This window comes from Hyperoodon ampullatus (genome assembly GCF_949752795.1).
Source record: "Hyperoodon ampullatus genome assembly, chromosome: 10".
Taxonomy (NCBI): domain Eukaryota; kingdom Metazoa; phylum Chordata; class Mammalia; order Artiodactyla; family Ziphiidae; genus Hyperoodon; species Hyperoodon ampullatus.
Genome location: NC_136923.1, coordinates 103,508,445 through 103,530,766, shown reverse-complemented (window position 1 = coordinate 103,530,766; position 22,322 = coordinate 103,508,445). Strand labels below are relative to the sequence as shown.

The 22,322-nt window shown below is 54.4% G+C and overlaps 1 protein-coding gene across 2 annotated transcripts in view; it reads right to left on the bottom strand.

Moving 5' to 3' along the window:
• Nucleotides 1-4,068: 4,068 nt before the first annotated feature.
• Nucleotides 4,069-22,322, bottom strand: part of SLC22A23 (solute carrier family 22 member 23) — a gene marked incomplete at its 5' end in the record, with an annotated part of 143,476 nt that continues 125,222 nt past the window's right edge. Inside the window, 5 exons of one of the 2 annotated variants that reach the window (XM_079712244.1) lie at nt 4,069-4,955; nt 17,213-17,336; nt 18,315-18,338; nt 18,460-18,492; nt 20,094-20,326. In XM_079712244.1, the coding sequence (XP_079568370.1) occupies nt 4,598-4,955; nt 17,213-17,336; nt 18,315-18,338; nt 18,460-18,492; nt 20,094-20,326 (772 nt within the window). In that variant the 3' untranslated portion in view covers nt 4,069-4,597. The remainder of the gene's footprint in view (nt 4,956-17,212; nt 17,337-18,314; nt 18,339-18,459; nt 18,493-20,093; nt 20,327-22,322) is intronic. The other variant, XM_079712243.1, reaches the window with a different exon arrangement.

Sequence of the window (22,322 nt, the reverse complement as noted above, 5' to 3'; positions counted from 1 at the left end):
GCAGGGTCACGCGTGACGTTTGTTTTTAAAGGGTCGGTCTTCCCGCCGTCACTGGAGTTGGGCGCCAGGGCTGCACCTGCAGGAGGAGGCAGGCAAAGGGCAGGGAAGGTTCCTCGCAGTCCTGGGGGGAGGGGTTCGGGGCCGTTGTGGGCGGAGGGGCTGCTCTCCGTCCCCGGAGGGGAAATCAGTCACGACTCCGTCAGGCCCGTCTTGTCACGACTGGGGCCTGAGGCCCGAGGTCCTTCCGTTGTGTGTCCCTGCGTCCCGCCGCTCCCCGAGTCCCACTTCTCTGGGCGCTGTTTCCTCACCTGTGAAGTGGGACGGTCTCACCTGGCTGGGTTATTGCTGGAAATGCTTCGCACACCCTGGTGCCGTGGCCCCTAGGACCTGGGTCGTGGTTTTACCCTCTTTGTTGAATGGATCCGAGCGTGTCAGCCCCTCCCTGGGCTTCCTGCTGCCCTGTCTGTCCTCCCGTCCCCTTTCCTCCAAGTCCCAGGCCCCTGCTGCGTCGTCTTAATCCTTGGCCTCTTCCTGCCGCTTCAGGTGGAGGAGTCCAGTCTTTCTGGTACGTGCACTCCTTTCCAGAGGCCGGTGTTTCTCAGGTCAGTGGCTCTTAACTTGACTTCTGGTCGAATTGCCGGCAGAGCTTTTACAGGTTCCCCTCCCCAGACTCAGGCGGGAGGAGGCCCAGGTTTTGTGGGGTTGGAAAGCCCCCCACGTGCTTCTCAGCACAGCGAAGGCCGAGGACTACAGGCAAAGGACTCTCTGGTCTTTGGGGTCCACGTGGACCCCTTTTGTCATGAGAGGTGGATGGTTTCGGGCCCTGTGACACGGTTCATGCGATGGGTGGCAAGTCCCGTGTCGAGCCAGTGCCGGCAGCCAGAGCGGTGACACTTTGGCCGGGACGGAAAGGCCCTTCCGGGGACCAGGTCTGGGGCTCAGGACGCTAACCTGCAAGGCCCTGGCCGGTTGTGGTCTGGAAGCACAGCGGGCACCTTTCTAGGAAGAGCAAGTAACGCAAAATCAGGGCTATGGAGAGGAGAGTTCGGTATAAATACTTTATTAAAGAAATATTGCTTTCTTGTTAAAAAATATTACATTAAAGAGAGCTCTGGGTTCTCAGTCTCTCCTGACCGAATCACAGTGTGAGAATCGTTTCCTCTCAAGGAACCTTCAGGCCACGGATTAGATTAGCAGGACATCCACACACAAGAGAAAAGAACTCTGAAATCTGCTATTGCCCCCCATTTCTCGGGGTCTACGAACGGCAGTTTGAGGTTTCCTCTGCATCTGCCCGCCTTTACGATGGGGAATCTGCAGGCAGAGAAGCCCCCCGCGGTCCTCCGGGGGCAGAGCTGAGGCTGGGTTTTCACAGGCGCTGAAGTAGGGACACAGCGAGACCTGAATCAACGGAGTTTATTACTCGTAGCCAGTGGTCACGTGGCCCTTCACTGGATACCATCAGATGAGGTAGGGAAGACATTCCAGAGGAAGTTTGTTAATGGGGCAACATTTTTATTTCTGTACGTTTACATACAAATCTCCCCCCAGGGTACAAGAGCCGTGATGTCATGCAGACAGGAACGTGGAAGGACAGGCCAGGACTGGGTGCAGGTTTGTGCTGGGAGCAGGCACCTCCAGGCGTCCCGTCCGTACGCGGGCCACATGGTTCTCACACAGAAATCTCCGGCTCGGGGCTGCTGGGCCACCAGGGCAGGGCACCCCCAGCGGCACGCAGGCCGCACTACGTCCCCACCACCCCTGTGGCCCAGGGGCTTGTCCTTTGGCGGCACCTCAGCCGCCCTTGTGCGGCGCCAGGAAGTGGTATTTGCGGGCAGTACTTCCTCTGGGTGGTTTCCTTCTCCTGTTCTGTGGTCGGACCAGCTTGCCAGCCCCCTGCCCCTAGTTGCAAGTGGTCATATAGTCTTTCAGGAAATGTAACATTTAAAACTTCTACTGTGTGTTTTGGGTGCTAATAGGCAGGGTATCAGGTGAGTTGTTACTGATTTCCAGACAGGAACAGAAGGCAGGAGGATCACATTTGTACCTGACTCGTTGGAAGGGGGTCCCGGCTCCCGGGGGGCTGGGATGGAGGGTGTGGCATGATGCCAGAGGAGGAGCTGGACCTTCCCGGGCAGCGGGCTGGGCGAGCCGGGCGGCGGATGTGCAGCGGCAGGCGCCTGAGAAGCGTCTCTCCACTAAGCACGGAGGGTGCTGGGCCAAGGGGTCCACGCGTGACCACAGGGGTCTCACGGAGCAAGGCAGGACTGGCCCCGGCTGGGCTTGGGGCTGCCTCACCCGTGTGGTGTGGGGTCTCATGGGGCTCGGCTCACAGGAAGCTTTTCTGCTTTGGCCACTCTCACAGCTGTCCCTCAGGGGACCAGCCTGACCCGGGGCCACAGGAGGGGGCACGGAGGAGCCAGGAACCTCCCCTCCCTCACACCTGCCGGACTTTGGTCTCGGGAGCCCCGCCCTCGCAGCCAGCTTCTCTTTTAGTCCACGAGCTGGTCCTGACTGCTGCGGTCACAGTGCTGGGCTCCGTGGGACCAGCGTCTACTGTTGTCACTTAAGACGGACCTCGGACTTTGGAACGGGGGTCTGGGAGTGCTGTGCCCACCTTCCTGGAGGTGCCGGCTGCCCCCTGTGGCTTGAGCACGATCCCTAAAGGTCTACACGGCCAGCGGGAGGGCACGCACTGCCTGGGGTCCGGCGAGCAGCCTGGCTGCAAGGTGTCCTGGAGCTGGGGTGATGGGTGCAGACACACCTGCCAGGTGTGGCCCAGGGACCCTGCTGGCCCTGTGCCTCACATCCGCCCTGGACCGGGGACCCTGCGGCCGGCATGCTGAGAGAGGCTGAAGTGCTTCCCAGGTCTGGCACTCGAGCTGCACAGGTGTGAAGAAAGGCCTTGTAGATAAAGGTGAGTGCAGACGGACGCTGAAACACAGAACAGACGTGACTCAAGACACTAGGCAGGGCCACGAGGGGCTGGGCCGGTGGCCCTGGACCATGCGGTGTAGCTGCTGGCACCACACAGGCCTGCGAGTCTGCTCACCACCTCATGGCGTTCTCACCAAGCCAGCGGCTCCTCCCCGTGGCCGCCAGCTTGTAGGGGCACCATGGGGGGATGGTAAGACAGACTGGAGGGGACAGGAGGCGAGCGGGGACGCTCCACCTCTCTCCTGGGCCTCGGAGTCCAAGCAGCCGTGGGCTGGGAGTCCCCTCGCTGCTTCCCACAGACCCGGGGCCACACCTTTCCTGGAAGAAGAGCCCATGGCAGAGGCACTGTGGGGAGGTGGACCCTTCCAGGAAGAGCCCAGGCTGTCCTGGCACTGCCCCAAGGCAGTGCCTGCCTGGCCAGCGAGGGCTGTTTCTCAGCACCTCCCGCGTTTCCTCTGAAACGGCTCCAGACAGGTGCAGAGAGCCTGACCTGGAAAGGCAGGGGGACGAAGTGAGGAACATGATGAAAACCCTCGGACACCGGGGACGGGGTGGGGCTCAACCTTTGGTGAGTTATTGCTTCTCTCAGTTGGTCTTGATGCTCTCGGAGGCTGTGGCCAGCTGGGCTCCCTGGTGAGGGGCCTGCTTCTTGCCCCAGGCCCAGCTCCGTGCTGACAGAAGCAGAGGGCACGGGGCCGTCCCCCGCAGGCTCTGGGGTCTCCGCCGGCGGCCAGCGGAGCCGAGGCCTCCAAGCTGGTGATTTCTGCGCTGTGTGTGCTCGGGACGTGACTGACGGGCCGTATTTGCAAGAGCACCGCTCCCTCCTGGGGGGCTGCCTTAGTTGCCTATTTAGTTATTTTCCTATTGGTTTTAGTTCAGGAAGTAGCCGTGTGTTCAGGTTGTGCTGGCAGAAAAGCTGACTGCAAGAGGGGACTTTCCTGCTGGAGCTGAACTGGGAGGAGGGGTGATAACAGTAACTTGTCTCCGACTCGATGCATCTGCCGCTCAGGAGCTGAGCTGGGCAGACCTGCCTTGGAAGACCGTGGCGGTACCGCCACTAATCAGGATTTCTGGTGAATGGTTAAGCTTTTCCCCCAAAGAGCTTCCAGCATCAAGTATAAAAGGATGATCTTGCGGGAAAGACTAAGCTGGTTTTAATGATACCGTGAGCTGCTTTCCCCCAGCACATGGAGCAGGAGCTCTTACCTTACAGAGAAAACCTTTAGAAACCATACACAGACTCTAGCAAAACCCTAACCATTTACATTTCAGTCTGAATAAAAGCACAGCTGTAGGAGTGCTCCAGACGGTGGCTGGTCGGTCTCTGCGCACGGCCTCGGGGACAGCTGGCTCTGAGGGTGCAGCCGACCTCCCGGGGAGCCTGGGCTGCGCGGTCCTTACAGCGTGTCCTTGGCCACCGCGTCCCTCTTCCTGAGGAGGTGGCTCCATTTCGAGATCCGTGAAGGGAAGGGAATAAAGTGCTTCTCGTAAAAATGACCAAAATAAATACAAACGTTTCATGGCAGAAAGGAAAGTCTTTGAAGGGTCGTTTGCAAAGTCCTCTTCCTCAAACATGGGCTCCTTGGGGGTCCCCACGCTGGCCTCAGCAGAGTGGGCCCGCCCGTGGCCATGCTCAACCTGGTCTGCCCCCAGGGCCCTGCTACATGGGCCGCCCGCCATTGGCTGTGGCACGGTCCGGCAGCCCGTCGCCGGCGGTGGCTGCGTCGTGCAGCCCCGAGTAGTCCTTGAGCTCGGCGTTGGTGAGCAGGAGTGGCTGCTCCCCGCGCCTGGGTGGCAGCAGGGGCTGGCGCGTGTAGTGCTCGCCGTCGGGGATGCTCTCAGGCAGGTTCTGGTCCCGGCTTTCGGGAAGCAGCAGGAGGCAGATGATGCAGATGAGCGTGCAGCAGGCGAAGATGATGTGGTGCAGGAAGTAGCCCTTTTGGTTGTGCAGCTCGATGATGGGCGCCGTCAGCATGCCGAAGCCCGCACTGGCCAGCACCAGCCCCAGGCCGCCGCACCTGCGGGAAGCGCACAGGTCGGCAGCGGGTCGGACCCACAGGCATGGGGCCCCAGCACCAGCGCACGGCCAGCTCCCCCCAACCCCCTTCACCTCCTGCATCTGCTGCCACCGCTATTCAGTGAACATTTTCCTTGCCAGCCCAAAACTTCTTACTTCATTTAGTTTGAAAAGTGACTAATAAATACCACCGTAAGGGGACAACCAGCTTCACTTTCCGTGAATAACATAACATTTTGTTTCTCAACGCTGTATCAATTCACGCTGTTTTTCCGAGGCTCGCTCTTCATTTAGAAGCGGGGAGGGCGGCTGGGTGTTAAAGAAGGCATTAAGGACACGTCGACAGGAGAGCTGCCGAGGTGGTGGAGCTGAAAGACCCCGCCCCCCAGCTCGCCTCTTCCCATGGGCACACCGGACTCACAGCTGCGCGCAGAGCAACCATGGACGCAAAGGACCAGAGCCTGCCAGAAAAGATCTACAGCTGAAGACATAGAGAAGGAGCCACAACGAGACGGGTAGGAGGAGCAGACGTGCGAGATGATCAAGGCTCGTGACCCCCACCGGGTGGGTGACCCACACACCGGAGAGCGAGTACATCGCGGAGGTTCTCCCACAGGAGACAGTTCTGAGCCGCACGTCGGGCTCTGCAGCCTGCGGGTCCTGTACCAGGAAAACGGGCCCCCAGGGCGTGTGGCTTTGAAGGCCGAGGATGGGCTTTCAGGGGTCCCAGAGGACTGGGGGAAACAGAGACTCTGCTGTTACAGGGAGTACACAAAATCCTACGTGCACTGGGACCAAGGGCAGAGCAGTAACTTGATAGGAGCCTGGGCCAGACGTACCTGCTGGACTTAGAGAGGCTCTCGGACAGGCAGGGGGGCAGCCACAGCTCACCCTGGGGACATGGATGCTGGTGGCAGCCATATTTGGGAGCTTTCTACCACGGGGACGCTGGTGCTGGCGACCGCCATCTTGGCTCATGAGCTCCGAGACCTGGTCCCACCCAACCACTTGTAGGTGCCAGTGCTGGGACGCCTTGAGCCAACCAGCCAACCAGCAGGGTGGGAACACAGCCCCACCCCTCGGCAGACAGGCTTCTTAGAGACTTCCTGAGCACACAGCCAGCCAACTCTGGACACGGCCCTGCCCACCAGAGGACCAAGATTCAGCTCCACCCACCAGCTGACAGGTGCTGGCCTCTGCTGCTAGGAAGCCTGCACGAGCCTCTAGACCAGTCTCACCCACCACAGGGCAGAAACCAGAAGCAAGAAAACCAGAATCCTGCAGCTTGCAGACCTCGGCTGCTCATAGCAGGCCAATGCAAGCTTCTGGACACCTCGGACCCCATACCCAACTGTGTTAGGAACTGGCCCCAGCCAGCAGTGATCTTACACCAGCTCTGAGATCTCTGGGCCCTACAGCCAGACACCAGGACCCAGCTCTGCCTGCCAGCAGTCTGGCACTAACCCCAGGACCTGGCTTCACCCACCAGTAGGGTGTCAACAGCTCCAGAGTCGCCTGGACCCTGACTTCACCCATCAGTGACCCAGCACTAGCCCCAGGTCCCCGGGGATTCTGCAGTCAGCCGCCTCCTGACCAGGCCCCATCAACCAGTGGCCTCCACACAAGGCAGAGCTTGGCAGTCAACCAGACCAGGTGCCAACTAAGCCCACCAAACCACCCACATAGCCCTCCAAAACAGAAGGAACCATGCAGCCCTCATAGGGGGCACCCCTAGAGCATACAGCTTGGGTGATGAGGGGGAGCATGCTGCTGGGATGCATGAGATGTCTCCTACAGAGGGCCACTTCTCTGAGGTCGAGAAACGTAACCTACCACATACATAAGTACAAATAGCAACTCAGACAAGATGAGGTGGCAGAGGAACATGCTGCAGACGAAGGAACAAAAGAAAACCCCAGGAGAACAACTAAGTGAAGTGGAGACAGGCAGTCTACCCAAGCAAGAGTCCAGAATAATGATAGTAGAGATGATCAGAGAACTCGGGAGAAGAACGGATGCACAGAGTGAGGAGTTAAAAGCTTTTAACAAAGAGTCAGAAAATATAAAGAACCACCATACAGAGATGAAGACTATAGTAACTGAAATGAAGGAGTCAACAGTAGACTAAGTGATACAGAGGAATCGATCAGTGAGCTGGAAGACGGAGCAGTGGGAGTCACTGCTACTGCTGAACAGAAAAAAGAATGAAAAAAGTGAGGCCAGTGTAAGAGACTCTGGGACAACACCAAGTGCACTTAATGCTTGCATTATAGGGGTCCCAGAAGGAGGAGAGAGAGAAAGGGGCACAGAACATATTTGAAGACATAACCACTGAAGACTTATTTAACCTGGGAAAGGAAACAGACATCAAGGTCCAGGAAGCCCAGAGAGTCTCAAACAGGATCAACCCAAAGAGGACCACACCAAGGCACACTGCAATTAAAATACCAAAAAATAGAAGTAGAGTATTAAAAGCAGCAAGAGAAAAGCAGCAAATAACACACAAGGGAACTCCCATAAGGCTATCAGCTGGTTTTTCCAGTGGAAACTGCAGGCCAGAAGAGAATGGCATGATATATTTTAAATGATGAAAGGACAAAACCTACAACCAAGAATACTCTACCCAGCAAGACTCTCGTTCAGATTTGATGGAGAGATCAAAGCTTTACAGACAAGCAGCTAAGAGTTCAGCACCACCAAACCAGCTTTACAACAAATGTTAAAGGGACTTCTCTAGAAGAAAAATAAATGGCTACAACTAGAAACAAGAAAACTATGAAATGAAAAAACTAAGTGGTAAGAGCAAACATATAGTAAAGGTAGGAAGTCATCCACAAACAAAGCTAGTGGGGGGTTAAAAGACAGACGTAGTAAAATCATCTATATCCACAATACGCAGTTAAGGGATGCAGAAAACAATTAGATGTAGAATATGATGTCAAAAACAGTCATCGTGAGGGGAGAAGAGTACAAAGGCAGGGTTTTCTTTGTTTCGTTTTTGTTTTTTAAAAATTTAATTTACTTTTGGCTGCATCGGGTCTTCATTGCTGCATGGGCTTTCTCTAGTTGCAGTGAGCAGGGGCTATTCTTCGTTGCAGTGCACGGGCTCATTGTGGTGGCTTCTCTTGTTGCGGAGCACGGGCTCTAGGCTTGTGGGCTCAATAGTTGTGGTGCAAGGGCTTAGTTGCTCCATGGCATGTGGGATCTTCCTGGACCAGGGCTCAAACCCGTGTCCCCTGCATTGGCAGGCGGATTCCCAACCACTGTGCCACGAGGGAAGTCCCAAATGCAGAGTTTTAAAAGTATATTTGAAATTAAGAGATCAGCACCTTGAAACAGTCACATGTATATATAGACTGCTATATAAAAACCTCATGGCAACCACGAGTCAAAAATCTGTAAGAGATACACCCATAAAAAAGAAAAAGGAATCCAAACATAACACTAAAGATAGTCATCAAATCACAAGAGAAGAAAACAAAAGAAGAAAGGGGGATAAAGACCTCCAAAAACAAATCCAAAACAATGAACAAAATGGCAGTCGGAACATACATATTGATAATTACCTTGGGTTACCTTGGGTGTAAATGGACTAAGTGCTCCAACCAAAAGACACAGGCTCGCTGAATGGATACAAAAACAAGACCCGTATGTATGCTGTCTACAAGAGACCCACTTCAGACCTAGGGACACATACAGACTGAAATTGAGGGGATGGAAAAAGTATCCCATGCAAATGGACATCAAAAGAAAGCTGGAGTAGCAATACTCATATCAGACAAAATAGACTTTAAAATAAAGACTGTTACAAGAGACAAAGAAGAACACCACATTATGGATAAAATGATCAATCCAAAAAGAAGATATAACCATTGTAAATATATATGCACCCAACACAGGAGCACCTCAGTATATAAGGCAAATGTTAACAGACGTAGAGAAATTGACAGTAACACAATAATAGGGGACTTTAACAGCCTACTCACATCACTGGACAGATCATCCAGACAGGAAATCAATAAGAAAACACTGACTCTGAATGACACATGAGACCAGATGCACTTAATTGATGTATATATAAAGAGAGCATTCCATCTGAAAGCAGCAGAATACACATTCTTTCCAAGTGCATATGGAACACTGTCCAGGACAGATCACATGCTAGGCCATAAAACAAGACTCAGGAAATTTAATAAAATTGAAGTCATATCTGGCAGCTTTTTTGACCACAAAACTATGATACTAGAAATCAACTACAAGAAAAGAACTGCAGAAAACACAAGCACATGGAGGCTAAACAATATGTAACTAAACAACCAGTGGATCACTGAAGAAATTAAAGAGGAAACAAAAAAATACCTAGACACAAATGAAAATGAAAAGAGAACAATTCAAAACCTATGGGACACAGCAAAAGCAGTTCTAAGAGGTAAGTTTACAGTGATACAAGCTTACCTCAGGAAATAAGAAAAATTTCAAATGAACAACCTGACTGTACTCCTAAAGGAACTAGAGAAAGAAGAACAAACAAAACCCGAAGTTAGTAGAAGGAACGAAATCATAAAAATCAGAGCAGAAATAAATGAAATAGAGACTAAAAAAACAATAGAAAAGATCTACGAAACTAAAAGCTGGTTCTTTGAAAGGATAAACAAAATTGATTAACCTTTAGCCAGACTCATCATGAAAAAAAGGGAGAGGATGCAAATCAATAAAATCATAAATGATAAAAGAAGTTCCAACCGACACCACAGACATACAAAGGACCATAAGAGACTGCTCTGAACAACTATATGCCAATAATCATCATCAACCTAGAAGAAATGGGCAAATTCTTAGGTACAATCTCCCAAGACTGAACCAGGAAGAAACAGAAAATATGAACAGATCAATTACCAGTAATGAAACTGAATCAGTAATTTAAAAGCTCCCAAAACGGGCTTCCCTGGTGGCGCAGTGGTTGGGGGTCCGCCTGCCAATGCAGGGGACGTGGGTTCGTGCCCCGGTCCGGGAGGATCCCACATGGCACGGAGCGGCTGGGCCCGTGAGCCATGGCCCCTGAGCCTGCGCATCCGGAGCCTGTGCTCCGCAATGGGAGAGGCCACAGCGGTGAGAAGCCCGCGTACAGAAAAAACAACAACAAAAAACTCCCAAAACACAAAAAAGTGCAGGACTAGATGGCTTCACAGGTGAATTATACCAAACATTTAGAGAAGAGCTAACCCCCATCCTCCTCAAACTATTCCAAAAAAATTGCAGAGGAGGGAACACTTCCGAGTTCATTCTATGAGGCCACCATCACCCTGATACCAAAACCAGACAAAAATATCACAAAGTTATAGGCTGCTGATTAACATAGATGCAAAAATCCTCAACAAAACATTAGCAAACCAAATCCAACAATACATTAAAAGGATCATACACCACAATCAAGTGGGATTTATCCCAGGGATGCAAGGGTTTTTCAGTATCTGCAAGTCAGTATGTTACACCACATTGACAAATGGAAGAATAAAAACCATATGATTATCTCCATAGAGGCAGAAAAAGCTTTTGACAAAACTCAACACCGATTTATGATAAAAACTCTCCAGAAAGTGGGCATAGAGGGAACATACCTCAACATAGTAAAGGCCATATATGACAAACCCACAGCTAGCATCATACTCAATGATGGAAAGCTGAAAGCATTTCCTGTAAGATCAGGAACAAGACAAAGATACCCAGTCTTGCAACTTTTATTCAATACAGTTTTGTAAATCCTAGCCACAGGACTCAGAGAAGAAAAAGAAATAAAAAGAATCCAAATTGGAAAGGAAGAAGTAAAACTGTCACTGTTTGTGGATGACATGATACTATAAATATATATAGAAAATCCTAAAGATGTCACCAGAAAACTATGGAGCTCATCATCAATGAATTTGGTAAAGTTGCAAGATATAAAATTAATATACAGAAATCTGTTTCATTTCTATACACTAACAATGAACTATCAGAAAGAAATTAAAGAAACAATCTCATATACCATTGCAATAAAGAGAATAAAATACTTAGGAATAAACCTACTCAGAAAACTATAAGTCACTGATGAAAGAAATTGAAAACGACAAAAAGAGATGGAAAGATATATCGTGTCCTTGGATTGGGAGAATTAATATTGTCAAAATGACCATACTACCCAAGACAATCTACAGAGTCAATGCAATGCCTATCAAAATACCCATGACATTTTTCACAGAACTAGAATAATTTAAAAATTTTAATGGAAACACAGGAGACCCTAAATAGCCAAAACAATCTTGAGAAAGAAGAACGGAGCTGGAAGAACCACACTCCCCAACTTCAGACTACACTACAAAGCTACAGTAATCAAAACAGTATGGCACTAGCACAAAAACAGACACATAGATCATCAGTAAAACAGAATAGAGAGCCCAGAAATAAACCCACACTCTTATGGTCAATTAATCTACGACAAAGGAGCCAAGAATGTACAATGGAGAAAAGACAGTCAAGGATTCTTTTCTGGAACATCCATGGCACACACTGTGCTTCATAAACGTTGGGATGCTGCAGATCAGATCACCCTGGTTCCTCGGCAAGAGGGCCACTGTCCCAGTGAATGGGGCAGAGTGAATATGATGACCCTTACAAAGAGCGGTGTGACTGGCTCCACCTGGAAGGTGAATAAACGAGCACCTGAAATAGCTCTTCAGTCCTTGTGAGTCTGGCCACTCCAGGAAGACACAGGAGGCTACAAGGGATTGTATGGGGCACCGGAAATAAAGGACGTGTTTCATGGGCCTTTGATACCAGTGAGATATCATTTTCTCTAAAACTGCCCACGTGGGACTTCCCTGGTAGTGCAGTGGCTAAGAATCCACCTGCCAATGCAGGGGACACAGGTTCGAGCCCTGGTCCAGGAAGATCCCACATGCCGCGGAGCAACTAAGCCTGTGCGCCACAACTACTGAGCCCTCGTGCCACAGCTACTGAAGCCCGCGTGCCTAGAGCCCGAGCTCAGCAACAAGAGGAGCCACCGCAATGAGAAGCCCGCGCACTGCAACGAAGAGCAGCCCCCGCTCGCCGCAACTAGAGGAAGCCTGTGCGCAGCAACGAAGACCCAACGCAGCCATAAATAAATAAATTTATTAAAGCAAAACAAAACTGCCCATGTGTCTGCCTGACCTTCCCGTGACTTGAGTGGGGGTGGTGCTGATGAGCATGAGAGAGGCTTCCCCGCTCAGGGCAGTAAAGTGCTCACGTGGTTAGTGCACAGCCCACGAGGAATTCCTGAGCAAGGAGCCGGCTTGCCCTCAGAGTCCAGGTGAACTGTGTCATGGTAGCAAGTCATGTCAAATGAGATGGAACGTATTTGATTTATGGTAGGGTTCGATGACTTGTTTTTAAAAAGTACCGACATACCTACAGACGCATATATATAAAATGCAATACATGTACACACGCACATATAATATGCAATATAGCCTTATGTATTTTTTTCCACAAAAGCAATTTTCTATTGGTTTTCTATCAAGGAGACCTTGAAATTAGTAAGGTTAGGAACAACAGTGGCAGAATCTGGTATTCCATTTTTGGATCTGTGTTTCTTTTAGAAATCTCAGTTTAGAGAATGGGATCATTATGTGCTTGGTTCTAAGGTGCTAACTTCATCTTTCTCCCCGCAAATGCTGACTCTGTACATTTTCTGCTTTTCTCCAGGTTGTCACGAGAGGGCAGCACACGCTCATGTTTAAACAGGAGAGCGGCAGCCGCCTCGATTTACAGGTAAAGGAGAACCTGGAGCAAGGTTGCCTTCTAGTGCTTTCGGAGCTCAAAGGCTTTTACTGGTTGTCTTTATTTTACTAGTAATACCTAAATTATTTGAGGATAGAAAGATAGTATACAGGCAGACTTCTTAGAAGTAGCAAGCTTGACCAGAATTCTAGAATCTTCAGAAAAAAATAAAAAGAATAAAGGAAAAAAAGAAAAACAACCAAAAACAACAACAACAAAGAATCAAATCATTCTTTTAACCATGTTAATACCAGCGTCTTGAACACAGAAAACAAACCTCCTGTTTTCTACTTCCTTCTTTGTATTACTTAATTTGTCTTGACTACCTTTCTGTGAAGTCAAGGATGAACAGATATTTCTGACGATCGTTACAGAAATAAATATCACTGCCCAAAATATTCAGGTAGGAATAATTAACACCACCAGTTGTCACTTACTGCGGCCAGACCCTTTGTGTACAGTCTGTCCCCCACCAGTCCCCCCACGAGAAAGCCGTCATGACTAGTCTTGTTTTGGGGCAGAGATGAGCCCAACTGAAGGACGTGCCCAAGGCCACAGAGGAATGCAGGTTCCCTGCCCGCTAAAGGCCCGAGTTGGGGGCTCGGGGGGGATGCAACCTGTGTGCGGCTGTCCCCTGTCCTGTCTGTCCCCCTCCTGCTGTTTAACGGTGAGGATTACCCATCATCCCCTCGGCCTGCGGTCACTCATGGAGTGTGTGTTATAAACATTTATATATACATATGATGCAAATTTTAAAACAAGCTAAACGACCCCACGTGTCATGTGACACACAGGCCATCTTTGTCCCTGGTGCCCATTCCTGAGGCACGTCTGGAGCAGTGACAGCGGGTGGGGTCCATTGGGGGTGGGGACAGGGAGGAGCCAGAAGGCAGGTCTCCGGAAGGAAGACGCTTGGAGGAAGGGGTGGGCACCTGAGGGGAGGGAAGAGCTCAGCCCGAGAAGGGGGTGGGCAGCCAGGGAGCGGGTGAGGAGGTGTCAGGTGGTGAAGTGGCTCGTCTCCTCAGGCAAAGGAATCAAAAGCAAAAAGAAACAAATGGGACCTAATTTAACTTTTAAAAGATTTTGCACAGTAAAGGAAACCATGGACAAAATGAAAAGATAACCTACTGAATGGCAGACCCTGTTTGCAAATGATACGACCAATAAGGGGTTGACATCCAAAATATCTAAACAGCTCATACAAGTCAACATCAAAAACAAACAAAACCCCGACTGAAACAACAGCACAGGAACTGAATAGGCATTTTTCCAAAGAAGAAATGCAGGTGGGCAACAGGCACATGAAAAGATGTTCAACATTGCTAGTCATCAGGGAGATGCAAATCAAAACCACAATGAGGTATCACCTCATACCTGTCAGAATGGCCATCATCAAAAAGAACACAGGTAACACATGTTGACGAGGATATGGAGAGAAGAGAACCCTCGTACACCGCTGGTGGGAATGTGAAATGGTGCAGCCACTATGGAAACCAGTATGGAGGTTTCTCAAAAAACTAAAAAGAGAACTACCATATGATCCAGTAATTCGACTTTTGGGTATGTATCCAAAAAAACTGAAAATACTAATTCAAAAAGATACATGCACCTCTGTGGTCATAGCAGTATTATTTACAATAGCCAAGACATGGAAGCAACCCAAAGGTCTACTGACAAATAAAGAAGATGCGGTATACATATGCAGTGGAATATTACTCAGCCCTCAAAAAGAATGGAATTCTGCCATTTGCAACATGGATGGGCTTGGAGGGCATTATGCTGAGTGAAACAAGTCAGGGAAAGACAAATACTGTATGATATCACTTATATTTGGAATCTCAAAAATACAACAAACTAGGGAACTTAACAAAAAGGAAACAGACTCACAGAGAACAAACTAGTTAGTGGTTAGCAGTGGGGAGCGGGAAGCAGGGAGGGGCGACATAGGGGTAGGGGGTGAGAGGTACGAACTGTTAGGTATGAAACAAGCTATGAGGATGTACTGTACAACACCAGGACCACAGCCAGTATTTTATAATTTACCTTTAAACTGCTATATATTAACCTTCAAAAACTGTGAATCACTATGTTGTACACCTGAAACATAATGTTGTATATCAACTATATCTCAAAAAAGGAAGAAATACCCCGCAGCCGGGCCCCGGTGCTCTGGGAGCCTGAGGAGGTGTCGGGAGGTGAGGGATGCATCCCTGCCACCAGCGCCTGCTCCCCCGCCCTGCTTTGTGAGGGCACACGGAGACAGCGAGGCCTCAGGGACCCTCCTGCAGCTTCCAGGTGACACTGGGCCTGCCACACCAAAGCCACCAGCTGCCCCTACACCGCCAAGGCCCAAGGGGAGGATGCCGAGAAGCACCTGCTGTAGCTGCAGGCCACAGGGAGGGCGCCGTCAGCGTCTGGGTGGGCGTGCCGGACAGCTGTCACGCGTGGACAGCCAACGTCCCCCGGGCTCTGTGCAAAGGAGTTCTTACCCTCCTCTTTGCTTCTCGTTAGCCAACCCCTAACCTTCGCTGCTGTTCTTGTTCAGAGGGTGTGTTTATAACACCGTGTTGTAGAAAAGGCTAGTTTAGCACTAGGCCACGTGAAGCTCGCAGACCTGAGCGGCCCTCCCAGCTCCTCCTGGCTCACCCGTGAGAAGTCGGGGGAGGGCAGGAAGTCCATTTCCTCCCAGCGACTCCGTGGGACTGTCCCTGGGTGGACATGCAAGGAAGGGCCGGGACGAGGGGTGTCCAGCAGGGAGAGTGACTCACCGGCCACACCAGAGAACCACCTGTCACCACCAGGAGACCCCCCCGGACCTTGCCTCCTTCCTCTGCAACTATAGACGCATCACCTAGGGTCAAGTGAACGTGTTTTCTAGTTTGTCATCCTGGCAAGCTGACCCCGAGAACATTTTCTATCCCCAAAATAATCCTTGCAGGTTTGCCTCAGAGAGGAAAAGGATACTGCATTTCCTTCAGTTTAGCTTGTTTAGCACTTTTCAGCAAAATCTAATGATGATTAACGAGGTCTGCCGACCGCTGGAGGGGAGGGTGGCCACCCCCAGAGAGAGACACAACCACGCAAAGCTCTGACCTCGACTTCTGGTCTCCTGAAACAGTCCTCCTTGCTGGGCTCCTTGGTAAAGGAAGGACATTAGCCCGGTAAAGAAAGACACCGAGGGGCTGCTGTCCGCCTGGGGCGCTTTGCAACGTCCGGCATAAAATAAGCTCCAGGTTCACTTCCCATGTCAGGTTAAGCAGAGGGTTGAACCAGGGTGAATTACTTGCATTTGCTTGCTTTTTCTTAAATGCACAATTCCCTGGCATTTTATTCCCTGGGTATGGGGCAGCCTTCAGGCTTGGCGTGTATGTAAGAATCCAGGAGGATGAATCAGAGCGAGGCCAGTGAAGATGCTGCGTCAGTGTGACGCCTGCAGACGTGGGCCTCCTCCCAGAGCCCGGCACCAGGGGCCAGATGGTCAGTCCCGGGCGTGCTGCCTGAATGGGACTGGCCCCTGCTTGTCGCCCACGTGGGAAAGGGAGGATGGAAGGGTGCCGTCAAGCTGGCTGCTGGGCAGTATCCCACAGCCGGTTAACTGCCACACTCCCAATTACACTTTAATAGAGCGTGTGTGCTGGGCAAGCTAATGACGTTCCCACACCAAGTTCAGGAGCTTGACCGGAAGTCACAACAGTTGCTACCAGGAAGACAGCGTGACGGCGGGGAGGTGATGCCCTTTACAGAAGGAAACCCTTCCGTGTCGCTGTAACCTCGACAGCACCTGAGGGTGTGCCCACCCGCGTACCACTCCCCGGGACGGTGCCAGACGGAGCAGACCCCCCTCACCAGGAAAGCAAAGGCAGCTGAGTGCAGGTCACCCCGCCTTTCAGTAAACAGACCCATCACGGACTCCTGGGGGCCGGGCTGCACACTCGGCCTCTGCCGGACACACGGCGGGTTCTTAACAAATATTTGTCAAACAAACCAGTGATGTAACTTGCTGGGCTTTCTCTCCGAGGCCCTTCTTTGGACTTGAGACATTGGCCTCTCAGGCCAGTAGAAAACCAAGGCCCTTTCTACTCTGCTTTGTATGTGAAACAGACTGTTTCCTGAGTCCTCCTAGGAGAGTGGACGGCGTCTGGGCTGGAGCACAGGTGTAAATTCAGTGGCCTCCCCACTCCACTCCTTTTCCAGGCCCTGCTGTGCTGCTTGTGCCCCCAACGCTCCCCGTCCCTCCAGCTGCCTGGACGGGACCCAGGGTCCAGCCCTCACCTGACTCTGGGTTCCCTGGGGGTCAGGGCGGGACAGCGGTCTGGGAGCTGACGCCCAGCACGGGCCGCAGCTCGTCTGGAGGCTGGAGCGGAGCCGGTGGTTCATTCACTGGGAGCCCTGCCAGACGGGAAGCCCCGCCCCCCGTGTCCTCAGAAGAAACACGCCCCTGCACGAGCGCCCGCCACGCACCTTATTACTGTGGGAGTGATCTCTGCACAGAAGAACACGCTGAGGCTCCCCACTGCATGGGACGCGAACATGCCCACGATGGAGAAGGCGATGGAGAACTTGTCTTTGACACTGTCGCTCATTCCTGGGGGAGAACCAGTGGGTGGTGAGGGGGGTGGAGGGAGCCGGGGAGAGGGGCGGAGGGCGGCCTGGGGCCGACGAAGGGTCTTCCCTCCTCCCCTCTGCCCGGTTTGAGGTGCAGACCCGGGAGATGCAGCAGCATGTCCCGGGGTGGGAGGTCAGAGCCCTTCTGGCAGGAGCCTTTGTCGGGTCCCCCGGGAGTCCCTGTGGGTCTAAAACGTGGGGCTCAGGCTGACTCTGCCGGACGCCGTAGCCTAGAGCGGCCGGCAGGGAGGGAGGCTGGTGGTCTCCCGGACGCTATGGCAACGCCCTCCTGTCCAGCCTTCCGGCTCAGCTCCAGAGAAAGGTCTCTGGTTCCAGAGAGCCTGGCCATCCTGGCTTCAGGCCCGACCAGTCCAATACAAGGGACAGGGCAGCCCAGGCTTGACTGAGGGGAACGAGAACTCAACCCCAAGAGGAGAACTTATGGGCCTGGAGGGAGCGAGCTGGACCAACTTGAGCATCTTGCCAGTGGCACCGGGTCTGACCTCACACCCAGGTGGCGCTAGGCAGGCACAGCAAGCTGCTGGGGTCCCACATTCGGGGTGCAGCCCAGTTCCCCGCAAGGCTGCACTGGGAGCCCTGGCGGCACGGGCTCAGTCAGGCCAGGCACGTGTACGCAGCAGTGTCGCGTGCGGGGCAGCGGCTGTGCCGTCCCAGAGGCTGAGAGCAGCAGGCTTGTGTCGCTCACAGGCAGGGACGGCTGCTTCCCCTGGTGGCGTGGTCAGCCGGGCCCCCAGGGCCCCCAGGGCCGTGTGGCCCAGCCCAGGCCTGTCCCCAAGGCCCTGTATCACAGTGGAGGCTGCTGGGCTGTGCTGGCCACTGGTGCCAGGGGCAGGGGCGAGGGCAGCGTGCAAGCCGGGCACAAAGGGGGCGGGGGGCGGCCCGACTTTGTAGAGGCGCGAGGGGCAGAGAGGACGAGTGGATGCGTGTGGTGTCCAACCTACGGCCAACTTCAGCTGCAACTCTTGGGGTGCAAGGGGGAGGGGAGAGAGAGGAAAGGGAAACCACAGGTCTGTGAGTCTTTGTGAAAATGCCCTGCAGGTGTAATAAAAAAGACAACGGTGCCGCACGTGCGTTCGGCTCACCTGAGTCTGGATGCTGGCTGTATTTTCCGATCACTGGACCGCAGAATCGGCGGCAGACGAGGAGGAAGGCGGGCAGGGAGGGGAGAAAGAGAGCAGGTCGGACGGAAGTCACCACCGCGGGCTTCCACGTGACTGCTTTCTAAGCACACCCCCTCCGGGACCAGCAGGGGTGGCCTTGCAGCCAGCCCGCCAGGCCCACTCGGGGAGCCCAGCTGATGCTGCCAGGGGCCAGAGAGCAGGAGGGACGTGGCGCAGACGTGGGGGAGGGTCCAGGGAATCAGGGCTGGCATTTGACCAAATGGAGCTCCTTCTGTTCGGGAGGGCTGGGCCCCTCTGGCCTCGTAACCTGGGGAGGACGCCAGCTCCTGAGAGCAGGGGCCCTCGCGCAGCGCCCGCCCTCAAGCCAAAGGGGGGAATCTCGCCCTGTCCAAAGTTACTCAAGTCACTGCTGGTCTGTGCTCGGGGCACCAAGTGCTGTGGGCAGACCCGGCAGACAGCATCGCTATGCCCTCCCAGCCTGGTCCCCACGGTGCCTGGTCTCCTGGGCATCCCTGCTCAGGGACTAAGAAGGGCGGCTGTGAGAGCCGGGGCTGCTGGGCCCCTGTGTGTCCGCCCAGCCGGCGGGAGCTGCAGAAGACTCCCCGAAGGGCAGGTTGGGCGCCCCCACCAGGGCACAGACCCCATGTGGTCACAGCTGAGAATGAGACCAGTCTCCCAGCAAGATGCGGAACGCACGTGAACGTGCCCAAGTCAGAAAACTGCCCCTGAGTCTGACACTGGCTATTCTAGACTCCAGTTTGCACAACAAGGCTGAGAAAGTCCTCGGTTTTCTCTCTCTCTTCCTTCTGTTCTGGATACTCCCTCCCCACCTGGACATCATGCAGACCCGAAACACTACTGCAAGCTTCTGACTTTCCCAGCAGCGCTGATCGAGCTCTGACAGCTCAGGGGGGAGGGCAGCCATCAGAGCCATGTGGTCCCCGCGGCACCTGAGTCCACTGTGGGGGGACGGTCCTGGGCGAGTAGGCTCGGCTGCCCGGCTCACTCCCGCCTCGCCCCAGGCGGTCAGATACCTGCGGCTCGTCCCCGTGGCGAGCGAGGGCTTTTTTTCACCTGGAGCTGCACTGCGCTTGCCTCGCAGAGTTGGGTGGGCGACACGGACCGGCTATAGCTCTTCTTTAAATTACTTTTAACGTTTACTGAGAAACTCTCTGGCCCCAAGAGCAGCTGATGAACTTGGAAACACGTACTGAAAAGCAGTGTCCCAGTGCAAGGGTGTCAAAATGTATTTATCTCACCCTTGATCTCACATAAGGAAAAAGTCCTTCGTTCCTTCTCACGTGATGGATCACAGCGGGAGAGCGTGGCCCCCAGTGGGGTCATCACGCCCACCAGGACTGTGAGGGCCCCGGCTACCAGGGAGCCCGGGGGCAGCGGGAAGCCGTGGGGTCGGATGGGAGGAGGGGGGACCCCACGCACGTGTTGCAGTGAAAGCTCGTCTTTCCCAAAGTAGCCCCCTGCAGCTGTCGATTCTGTGGGGACACCTCGGGCTGCCCATCCACCCAGGGCTCTGGGGGGTCCCTCCAGCACGCCAGGCCCTGCCCACCGCCCGCCCGGGGCCCGGGCCCACTCACGGTTGAGCAGCCCGAGCTGCAGGAGCGAGGCCAGGGCCGTGAGGATCATGAAGAGCAGCAGGCCTCCCCGGCGCCCCAGGAGCCGCACCACCGGGCACATGGCCAGGCAGGACGCCAGGGCGATGCCGGCCGCCGTGTAGTAGTCGGCGTAGAAGTTCTCGAGCAGTGGCACCTTCACCTCGTGGCCCATCATGCTGCGCGCGAAGCAGTGGTGGATCCCGAAGCCGGTCAGCCTGCGGGGACACAGTGCCTGGGGCCACCACCTTCCAGCGGGGGCGGGACACACTGCGTCGCGTCCAGGGGCAGAGCAGCCACTCGGAAGGTGGCGGGGAACGCACGTCAGAGAGGACTTCAGGGAGGGGATGTGCGTGGTCACCTCCCTGCCGTGGCCTTACGGAGGGTGTGGGCGTACAAGCAAGGAGACCCTCTGCTCAAACGCCGTCTTTCTCATGGAATCCAGGTGTGAGGCGGGCACCCCCAGGGTCCCTGCGTTCGAGCCCGCATCGTGGGCACCGAGGGGGCCCATCAGACCCGCTTTGCAGGCAGGTCGACAGGCGGACAGTGCGGCAGGTGAGCACAGCCTCCAGCGCGCGCCGCCCGTCTACACCTCTGCCTCTCCCGGGGTTCTGGAAACTCGGGGACCCGCCCCGAGAACCGGCTCCTCCCCGCCCTCGCTGCTACTCGTGGCTCACGTGGCCTGGAGGGGCAGGAAGGGTCAGGCCGGTGAGGACACCTGGTCTGGGAGGCCGTCAACGCTTACTTGACCGTTTCCCCGCCCTGCCCTGGGCTCAGCCCCCTCCTGCCCCACAGGGTCACAAAAACCCGCAGAGAAACGTGTGTCTCAGCCGCTCAGGCGGATGTCCACTCTGGGAACAGGAATAAAGACGTGTCGTGTCCCCTGGGAGCACGGGGCAGCCGGGCTCTGAGGCCCCGGTGGACGTGCCCCGTTGAAGCAGGGCTGCGAGCGCCTGCATCCGTCCCTGAGCTGAAACGCTTCTCTCCCAGCCTCCCTCCATGCTTTCAGCAGAACCTGAGGACGCATCAAGGTCAACTACAGACCCGGCCCTGCAGGAGGGAGCCGCCCTCTGCCAAACCCATGCGTTTCCCCTTGGGGACAGGCAGACCTGGCTCCCCCGGGCCACACTGGACGGCCTAACAGGGGTGAGTTGGGCGGGGCTCCTTGTTGTTCTGGTGGAAGGACGTCCTCCGACCACAACAAAGCCGGAGAGACTGGCTCGCCCTCCCCCAAAACAAGGATCATTAAGGTGGAAACTCCCCATCTTGTCTATGTCACCATTTGTGTTTTTTCCAAAATAAAAGTTGGAGAAGTGACCCCACTGTAAACGGTCCCACTGGCCCAGCCGGCGTCTGCCTGAGACTGGGCAGCGGGTGGCCGGGCTGGAGCCCACTGTGCAGAGACGGGCCTGAGGGCTCGGCCCCGACCAGGCGTGCGGTGCGGCTGGCCCTTCCCCTGCCTGGGCCTCGGCTGCTCGGCTGCAGGACGAGGTGTCCGTCAGATCCGGGCTCTTCCACTGCTTTGGTGCTGGGGTGTTTTGTATCCTCCCTCCCCCAAGTTATTTAACCTGGAACCCCAATCCTGAGAGCTGATTCAATGAAGCTGCTTTGACAGGAGCAGCTGTGGGACGTGGGGCCAGAGGCCCCCCCGGGCCTCGCTCTCTACCGACGGCAGCAGTCCTGAGACTGTGCACGGAAGGGTGCAAGCTCCCTCCCCCAGTGACCTCTAATCCCCTACCGCCTAGATGACCTTTGACCCTGAACGAGGCCCCACCCGGGCAGCAGGGAAGGGCAGGGCTACTGAGCTGTGAGTCAGCAGCACAGGCCTGCCAGTGCACACTGAACCCGGGACAGCACTGGCAGGAAACGCTGTGAGCCACGGGGATGCAGGTCCAAACCTGCGGCTCCAGGCTGGATGTGGTCGGCAAGGTGGGAGGGCCTCTGGCCACGTGTGGAGGTCATACCCGGGGCCGGGCTGGCCCATCACCACCCGCGGCGGCCCTGGGGTCAGGGCCTCTGCAGGCGCTGGCCCCACGCAGGGAGCGAGGACACTCAGCAGCCTGGCCCCGTCGCCCGTGATGGTGCCTGGAGGCCCACACGTGGGGGTCCCGTCGCCCCCAAGCCCCCCGCCACTGTGCCTCGGGGAGAGGTGCATCCCAGAGGCACATGGCCGGACAGCCCTGCTCCTAGGACGTCCCTGGACGTGAGCCTGCT